Source organism: Pinus tabuliformis, chromosome 6, assembly GCF_031772625.1.
Source record: "Pinus tabuliformis cultivar Carrire ecotype Pingquan chromosome 6, CPIR1, whole genome shotgun sequence".
NCBI classification, from domain to species: Eukaryota; Viridiplantae; Streptophyta; class Pinopsida; order Pinales; family Pinaceae; genus Pinus; species Pinus tabuliformis.
Genome location: NC_142292.1, coordinates 859,972,521 through 859,982,298, shown reverse-complemented (window position 1 = coordinate 859,982,298; position 9,778 = coordinate 859,972,521). Strand labels below are relative to the sequence as shown.

The window sequence follows — 9,778 nt, the reverse complement described above, 5'->3', positions numbered from 1 at the left end:
TGTTTGCATTTTGTATTAATTCCTAGTTTAACATCCAATTTTACTTTCAATTTTGCATCCATGGTTACATCCGCATTTGACTTCTTATATAGAGTATATTTTTCTTTACATATATGACCCCCTTTATAGATTCATAGTGAAATATATGATAGTTTCTAAATATCATTAAAGCATATATCACAATTCAAAATCATTTGTAAAGAAATTTAAGAGAAATTGACAACATCCATCCAAAAAAATAACAATGTGTCATTAACAATTTTCAAAACATGTATAAAATAGCAACATAATACTAATAAAATCAGTATTATTTTTAATCAAAACAAGTAAAATTCAAATATGATTAACAAATCAAAATATTTCATGAATATCATTATTCTACGATAAATTAACAACATACATAAATCAAACTCATCGTATGATTACAAAATCAAAATGTCTCATTGATATAGGTTAAATTCACAACACCCATCTAAACATAGCAATGTCTTCTACACAATAATTTCTTCATAAAAAACAATGCATGTGCATGCCTAGCTACCACCACCAAGATCATCCTCATGATCATCTTGACCATCCTCATTACTCTGATCCACATAATCACCAACACCGCAACTATCATCATCATCTCCTCCTTCACCACCATCATCCTCATCCTCATCCTCATCATCTCCTGATATATGTTGAACATAATTTGGATCATCGTCTTGGCAATCATTACCTATAGCATTCTGACAAAAAAAATCAATATTACATGTTAGTATTAATTACATAACACAACGCATGTTTTTGTTATACAATGTTAACCATAAAATGAGGTAAGATATAATATCTAATAGTACTAAAAAATAAAATGAAAATATGGTTTAAAAGTATATTGGAAATCCAACTAAGATTATATACCATAGAGTCCATCCAAACAACAAATTCAACCCATCTCTTTTGCTGCAGCACCTCCTTTTCCAAATGATTTGGAGGTCTTCCATATTTTAGTTCCTATCAATCAGTAAATAGGGAGAAATTAGATAATAATGACTTTCTTCTAGTACAAAATTTATTAAAAAATATCACATGTTTAATATACTTACAAAGGTTGTTATCAGTGCTTTTAAACCTTTCTGGCCACTACGATGAGTGACTTTTGTCTTGGTTAACCTCGCCTTGGATGCCTTGTCCTTAAACATAAACCAATTCAATTTATTTTCACACAAATACATGTCTAAGATACTTATAAGTATTAATACATTCTAAATAATGTTTAATGAAAAATTCAATACCTGAATGCTCTCATTGCCGGCTTTTCTTTGTGCATCCAACTTCTCATATGATTTTACAAGTTCTTTCCATACTTTAAAAGGTATGTCAATAGGTCTTTGTTTCAGTCTTTGATCTTGAGGCATTTTTTTAATTTTTCTTGTTTGGGTAAAAATTTTGGTTAAAAAAAACCGAACAAGTAATTCACATCAATGGCATGGGGACTCTATGGATATGTGTAAAAAAATAGCTATAAAGAAAACATCCAAAAAACATATGAGCTCTCCCTTTGATGGTCACTTGGGGCATATGGCTGGAAAGGAACAACTCCATTTTCGAAAATCAAGGACAATCATTTCTCAAAGTCCTTCCTAATATTTGCTCCAAATGTCTTAAAATGAAAAACAAAATTCAAACGTCATCCTTAAACATCTCCCTTAAATATAAGGTTGGACCATAAATTCTTCACTTTTATTGTTATCGGCTCTGGAATGATTTTTCTATATGCAATTATATAATGAAATATGTGTGCACTAATGAAAAAACATTGAGTTTCATTTTTCATAATCACAAACAATGAAAAAAGAATCACACGTAACTAGCATCATTTTGGAAATTTTATATTTATTAAAAATATTTAACATGTTTTCCTCCCATATCTCATAAAAAAGGTGTGAAATTTTTTATATACTCTCCAATAAGCACTACAACAAAACCAGCGATTTGGAGGTTTTACACTAAGTTTTTCAACATCGAACTTACTAGGGCTTGCACCACCGGTGTTATTAGTAAGAATCTCATGAGGTTTGCATAGCCATGATTATTAGAATCAAAATAGTAGGATTTGCACTAAAAAACAGTTCATAGAGCTTTCCTACTGGGGAGAAAATCACAAGTTCAACTTCTGCAGTGCAGAGCACCGAGAGCTCGTAAGCTTTCTTCAGCAATCCACCTACATTTGGAAAATGTAGCCTGCCTGCTGGCGATGTTCTCAATCCTCTTCCTCTGCATCTTTCCCCTCACTATTCTTGTATGTCCTCTTTCGTTTTTCCCTCCAAACAAACCCTCTCAAATTGAGAAAGCAAAACAACTCACTCGATGAGAATCCGAATCCAATTATCGCTTTTAACAATAACCCAATATGATACCAGAAGTGATTACACAAAACCTCATTGACTCTTCATTTGTTTGGAAAAGAGCCAAGCATATACTTCTGACGAGGGTTTCCGTCTCAAGTCTGGCTCGCAGGACGTCGCTTAGTCAATTGCGAGAAAAGTTTTCCACCTGCCTGTCACATACGGTTTGTCACACTATATATTAAAATAAGGTTGATCATACTAACAATAAAGTTGTATAGTTTAAAAGGAGGGCTCTCCTGACTGCATTTGGTTGGTTTATAGAAAAGATTGTTGGAATGTGTAATGTGAATGCTCTGCTAACTGTTTTTTAAGCATTTGGAAGTATTAAAACCCCCTAGGATAATTAATGTAAGACCTGTTAATTAATGTGTAAAGATGGCTATTGTCCTTGGGCTACCTTAGCTGTTCGTGTTTAGTGATCTGTGGTATTATGACTCCTCAAGTCACTATTAAACCATGAGAAACATGCCCAGGCAAACTAGTGTGACATTGTGGATGAGAACCAAAACTAGACTCCTATAACCTCCTTTTTCATCCTTTAAATTGCAGAATTAACTGACTGTTCTAGTAATCATTCTTGAGCACCTGAAGATGTGCACCCTAAATAATAAGAATAATACCCTGTAACATATGAATAGTCCATCATGTGCATGTAGGATATGCACATGAGGTCCAATAAAATCACTAACCAGAATACCAGGTGTTATTAAAGCCTCTACAGGTTGATATATATGAATGTTACAGTGTGCAGGAGTATGATTCAATTCCATACGAAAATACAAAACATCTGATAGGATTTCCTTATACCTCATAGGCAAACAACCATTGTCCCTTCTATAGATGAGCAGAATAAGTGCTTGGTTCTCTACACTAAATAAAGACAAAGTATAGTACTTATTGCTGACAAAATAAGATTTAAATCGCGGTTCAATTGCTTGACATTCAGCTGGTCACAGAATTGTAGAGTGCATAATCATAAGTGATGTTGTGAGCCTCATTGCTCAAAGTCTAAGGGTCTTGCGAGCCATAATCACAGCCATGTATGGCATATCTTGTGATTATGGCATTTTATGAGGTCAATTCTTGTGAAGACATTTCAGTTTATAATAAATTTTGAACCTCAACAGAGTTTTGGCAAGACCTGGCTGAGCTAGGACATCAACAACACAGCTGATATGAATGACATAATCTAGCCTCAAGAGGGAGCCTCTTTTGTTTCATCACTCTAACAATCTATGAAGTGGTGGAAAGCATAACAACTTCCCCTTGAATATGACACCTAAACTGAGTACAAATCCTAAATGATGCAGCCCTTGGTGCATGTCTCTCAAAGTATCGATATTTCAAATGTTGAAAGCTCTTGTGCCCATTTGATGTGCATTCGATTGCAGTTCCCCTGAAGAAAGAATCTTATAAAGGTGAGGCCATGGCCAATATGTTAGCCATATCCATTGGAGTTGCCATTGCTTGACAAATTTAGTGTGATCAGTCCCACCATGATTCACATGGGCTTCTACTCAACACTGGTTGTTGCTATTGTAAGAGTCTTCAAGCTCGTTGAACCCATAGTATTGATAAGTGTATTCTTTGGGTCTCTGGTTTTCAAATTCTGCCTATGTTTTCCTCTCGGTATCATTATTTCAAATGCTGAAAGCTCTAATTCCCATTGTTGTGTATTTGATTGTGGTTTCCCTGAAGAAAGAAGCTTATAAAGGTGAGCCCGAGGCCAATATGTTGGCCATATCCATTGGAGTTACTATTTCAGCTTATGGGGAGGCCAAGATGAATGCATGGGAGGTGATTCTCCAGTTAAGTGCAGTTGCATGTGAGACTACCCAATTGGTTCTCATACAAATTCCACGAACATCAAAAGGGATTAAGTTGAATCCCATCACATCTTTGTTGCTCCTTGTTGCCTTGTTTTTCTCAGCACCCCCCGGGCCTTAGTAGAATACCCATTTCTGATAATCAGGGTCGCTTCCTTTGATTTGGATTACATGACATTTCTGCTTGTGCCTTGGCTCTTAATCTTGCAGTGTTTCTTCTGATAGGAAAGACTTCAGCCTTGACTATGAATGTTGCTGGTCTTGTCAAGGACTGGTTGCTCATAACATAATCTGTCTGTAATAAATGAAAAGGTTACAGTCATAAACTTGAGTGGGTGTGGACTGGCTTTTCTGGCTGTCTGTTACTATAATCATTTGAAACTTCAAGCTCTCAAGTCCAATGACAACCAACCAAAGTACCTCAGCAGTGCAGCTGATGCCAATGATGAAGGAGAAGGTTTGATAATGATGAGTGTGAGATTCTCAATCAGAGATTCAGAACCAGTAGAGAAAAATCAAACTCAAGCTTCAGGATTAGGTATTTAGATCATTAATATTGTCTTGTGCTAGAGATTACTGTTCTTGGATTGGCTCCTCTATGCCCAGATCTATTTGCAGGGAACAGGCCAGTCATTCACAGTGAAGAAGATAATGACAAGATTAGTGTATAATGATGGACAGGATGGTGCCATGGTGCCAACCTAAATCTCAAGTAAGGAGACATCTGTTCATCAATTTGTCAAGAAGCATGGCCTACAATTCAATTGCTCTAAGCCTATCACTTCTTCCACCTGTCAAATAAATTGTTTCCTGTTTGTTTAGTTGACTATGGTTCTAATAAATATACTATTGTTTGATGTAAAAAGACAAAACAAAACAAAAAATATGGAAAGTTGTGACCCCATTTTCTAACTACAAATTGAAATCGGATTACCATAGTGACCACCTCTGCTTATTGGAATCAAAAAGGGGGTGGGTTAACCCAATACGATACCAGAAGTGATTACAAAAAACCTCATTGACTCTTCATTTGTTTGGAAAAGAGCCAAGCATTTACTTCTGACGAGGGTTTCCGTCTCAAGTCTGGCTCGCAGGACGTCGCTTAGTCAATTGCGAGAAAAGTTTTCCACCTGCCTGTCACATACGGTTTGTCACACTATATATTAAAATAAGGTTGATCATACTAACAATAAGGTTGTATAGTTTAAACGGAGGGCTCTCCTGACTGCATTTGGTTGGTTTATAGAAAAGATTGCTGGAATGTGTAATGTGAATGCTTTGCTAACTGTTTTTTAAGCATTTGGAAGTATTAAAACCCCCTAGGATAATTAATGTAAGACCTATTAATTAATGTGTAAAGATGGCTATTGTCCTTGGGCTACCTTAGCTGTTCGTGTTTAGTGATCTGTGGTATTATGACTCCTCAAGTCACTATTAAACCATGAGAACCATGCCCAGGCAGACTAGTGTGACATTGTGGATGAGAACCAAAACTAGACTCCTATAACCTCCTTTTTCATCCTTTAAATTGCAGAATTAACTGACTGTTCTAGTAATCGTTCTTGAGCACCTGAAGATGTGCACCCTAAATAATAAGAATAATACCCTGTAACATATGAATAGTCCATCCTGTGCATGTAGGATATGCACATGAGGTCCAATAAAATCACTAACCAGAATACCAGGTGTTATTAAAGCCTCTACAGGCTGATATATATGAATGTTACAGTGTGCAGGAGTATGATTCAATTCCATACGAAAATACAAAACATCTGATAGGATTTCCTTATACCTCATAGGCAAACAACCATTGTCCCTTCTATAGATGAGCAGAATAAGTGCTTGGTTCTCTACACTAAATAAAGACAAAGTATAGTACTTATTGCTGACAAAATAGGATTTAAATCGCGGTTCAATTGCTTGACATTCAGCTGGTCACAGAATTGTAGAGTGCATAATCATAAGTGATGTTACGAGCCTCATTGCTCAAAGTCTAAGGGTCTTGCGAGCCATAATCACAGCTATGTATGGCATATCTTGTGATTATGGCATTTTATGAGGTCAATTCTTGTGAAGACATTTCAGTTTATAATAAATTTTGAACCTCAACAGAGTTTTGGCAAGACCTGGCTGAGCTAGGACATCAACAACACAGCTGATATGAATGACATAATCTAGCCTCAAGAGGGAGCCTCTTTTGTTTCATCACTCTAACAATCTATGAAGTGGTGGAAAGCATAACAACTTCCCCTTGAATATGACACCTAAACTGAGTACAAATCCTAAATGATGCAGCCCTTGGTGCATGTCTCTCAAAGTATCGATATTTCAAATGTTGAAAGCTCTTGTGCCCATTTGATATGCATTCGATTGCAGTTCCCCTGAAGAAAGAATCTTATAAAGGTGAGGCCATGGCCAAAATGTTAGCCATATCCATTGGAGTTGCCATTGCTTGACAACTTTAGTGTGATCAGTCCCACCATGATTCACATGGGCTTCTACTCAACACTGGCTGTTGCTATTGTAAGAGTCTTCAAGCTCGTTGAACCCATAGTATTGATAAGTGTATTCTTTGGGTCTTTGGTTTTCAAATTCTGCCTATGTTTTCCTCTCAGTATCATTATTTCAAATGCTGAAAGCTCTAATTCCCATTGCTGTGTATTTGATTGTGGTTTCCCTGAAGAAAGAAGCTTATAAAGGTGAGCCCGAGGCCAATATGTTAGCCATATCCATTGGAGTTACTATTTCAGCTTATGGGGAGGCCAAGATGAATGCATGGGAGGTGATTCTCCAGTTAAGTGCAGTTGCATGTGAGACTACCCAATTGGTTCTCATACAAATTCCACGAACATCAAAAGGGATTAAGTTGAATCCCATCACATCTTTGTTGCTCCTTGTTGCCTTTTTTTTCTCAGCACCCCCGAGGCCTTAGTAGAATACCCATTTCTGATAATCAGGGTCTCTTCCTTTGATTTGGATTACATGACATTTCTGCTTGTGCCTTGGCTCTTAATCTTGCAGTGTTTCTTCTGATAGGAAAGACTTCAGCCTTGACTATGAATGTTGCTGGCCTTGTCAAGGACTGGCTGCTCATAACATAATCTTTGTCTGTAATAAATGAAAAGGTTACAGTCATAAACTTGAGTGGGTGTGGACTGGCTTTTCTGGCTGTCTGTTACTATAATCATTTGAAACTTCAAGCTCTCAAGTCCAATGACAACCAACCAAAGTACCTCAACAGTGCAGCTGATGCAAATGATGAAGGAGAAGGTTTGATAATGACGAGTGGGAGATTCTCAATCAGAGATTCAGAACCAGTAGAGAAAAATCAAACTCAAGCTTCAGGATTAGGTATTTAGATCATTAATATTGTCTTGTGCTAGAGATTACTGTTCTTGGATTGGCTCCTCTATGCCCAGATCTATTTGCAGGGAACAGGCCAGTCATTCACAGTGAAGAAGATAATGACAAGATTAGTGTATAATGATGGACAGGATGGTGCCATGGTGCCAACCTAAATCTCAAGTAAGGAGACATCTGTTCATCAATTTGTCAAGAAGCATGGCCTACAATTCAATTGCTCTAAGCCTATCACTTCTTCCACCTGTCAAATAAATTGTTTCCTGTTTGTTTAGCTGACTATGGTTCTAATAAATATACTATTGTTTGATGTAAAAAGACAAAACAAAACAAAAAATATGGAAAGTTGTGACCCCATTTTCTAACTACAAATTGAAATCGGATTACCATAGTGACCACCTCTGCTTATTGGAATCAAAAAGGGGGTGGGTTAACCCAATACGATACCAGAAGTGATTACACAAAACCTCATTGACTCTTCATTTGTTTGGAAAAGAGCCAAGCATATACTTCTGACGAGGGTTTCCGTCTCAAGTCTGGCTCGCAGGATGTCGCTTAGTCAATTGCGAGAAAAGTTTTCCACCTGCCCGTCACATACGGTTTGTCACACTATATATTAAAATAAGGTTGATCATACTAACAATAAGGTTGTATAGTTTAAACGGAGGGCTCTCCTGACTGCATTTGGTTGGTTTATAGAAAAGATTGCTGGAATGTGTAATGTGAATGCTTTGCTAACTGTTTTTTAAGCATTTGGAAGTATTAAAACCCCCTAGGATAATTAATGTAAGACCTGTTAATTAATGTGTAAAGATGGCTATTGTCCTTGGGCTACCTTAGCTGTTCGTGTTTAGTGATCTGTGGTATTATGACTCCTCAAGTCACTATTAAACCATGAGAACCATGCCCAGGCAGACTAGTGTGACATTGTGGATGAGAACCAAAACTAGACTCCTATAACCTCCTTTTTCATCCTTTAAATTGCAGAATTAAATGACTGTTCTAGTAATCGTTCTTGAGCACCTGAAGATGTGCACCCTAAATAATAAGAATAAAACCCTGTAACATATGAATAGTCCATCCTGTGCATGTAGGATATGCACATGAGGTCCAATAAAATCACTAACCAGAATACCAGGTGTTATTAAAGCCTCTACAGGTTGATATATATGAATGTTACAGTGTGCAGGAGTATGATTCAATTCCATACGAAAATACAAAACATTTGATAGGATTTCCTTATACCTCATAGGCAAACAACCATTGTCCCTTCTATAGATGAGCAGAATAAGTGCTTGGTTCTCTACACTAAATAAAGACAAAGTATAGTACTTATTGCTGACAAAATAGGATTTAAATCGCGGTTCAATTGCTTGACATTCAGCTGGTCACAGAATTGTAGAGTGCATAATCATAAGTGATGTTGCGAGCCTCATTGCTCAAAGTCTAAGGGTCTTGCGAGCCATAATCACAGCCATGTATGGCATATCTTGTGATTATGGCATTTTATGAGGTCAATTCTTGTGAAGACATTTCAGTTTATAATAAATTTTGAACCTCAACAGAGTTTTGGCAAGACCTGGCTGAGCTAGGACATCAACAACACAGCTGATATGAATGACATAATCTAGCCTCAAGAGGGAGCCTATTTTGTTTCATCACTCTAACAATCTATGAAGTGGTGGAAAGCATAACAACTTCCCCTTGAATATGACACCTAAACTGAGTACAAATCCTAAATGATGCAGCCCTTGGTGCATGTCTCTCAAAGTATCGATATTTCAAATGTTGAAAGCTCTTGTGCCCATTTGATATGCATTCGATTGCAGTTCCCCTGAAGAAAGAATCTTATAAAGGTGAGGCCATGGCCAATATGTTAGCCATATCCATTGGAGTTGCCATTGCTTGACAACTTTAGTGTGATCAGTCCCACCATGATTCACATGGGCTTCTACTCAACACTGGCTGTTGCTATTGTAAGAGTCTTCAAGCTCGTTGAACCCATAGTATTGGTAAGTGTATTCTTTGGGTCTTTGGTTTTCAAATTCTGCCTATGTTTTCCTCTCAGTATCATTATTTCAAATTCTGAAAGCTCTAATTCCCATTGCTGTGTATTTGATTGTGGTTTCCCTGAAGAAAGAAGCTTATAAAGGTGAGCCCGAGGCCAATATGTTGGCCATATCCATTGGAGTTACTATT

The 9,778-nt window shown here is 36.9% G+C and overlaps 1 protein-coding gene across 1 annotated transcript; it reads right to left on the bottom strand.

Moving 5' to 3' along the window:
• Nucleotides 1-343: 343 nt before the first annotated feature.
• Nucleotides 344-4,013, bottom strand: LOC149261606 (uncharacterized). Its single transcript, XM_089422441.1, has 3 exons — nucleotides 1,089-4,013; nucleotides 904-996; nucleotides 344-731 (listed from the first exon to the last, which is right to left on the bottom strand). The coding sequence occupies exons 1-3, from the start codon at nucleotides 1,215-1,217 to the stop codon at nucleotides 534-536; spliced, it is 420 nt and encodes a 139-aa protein (XP_089278567.1). The 5' UTR covers nucleotides 1,218-4,013; the 3' UTR covers nucleotides 344-533.
• Between the last annotated feature and the right edge of the window lie 5,765 nt (nucleotides 4,014-9,778).

Bases quoted from the DNA above. Each gene is read 5' to 3' on its own strand.
- LOC149261606 (XM_089422441.1), bottom strand. From the start codon at position 1,217: ATGTATTTGTGTGAAAATAAATTGAATTGGTTTATGTTTAAGGACAAG. The intron at 997-1,088 runs GTAAGTATATTA...ACTGATTGATAG, and splicing joins AAGCACTGATAACAACCTTT to GAACTAAAATATGGAAGACC. The intron at 732-903 runs GTATATAATCTT...TTTTTTTGTCAG, and splicing joins TTGTTTGGATGGACTCTATG to AATGCTATAGGTAATGATTG.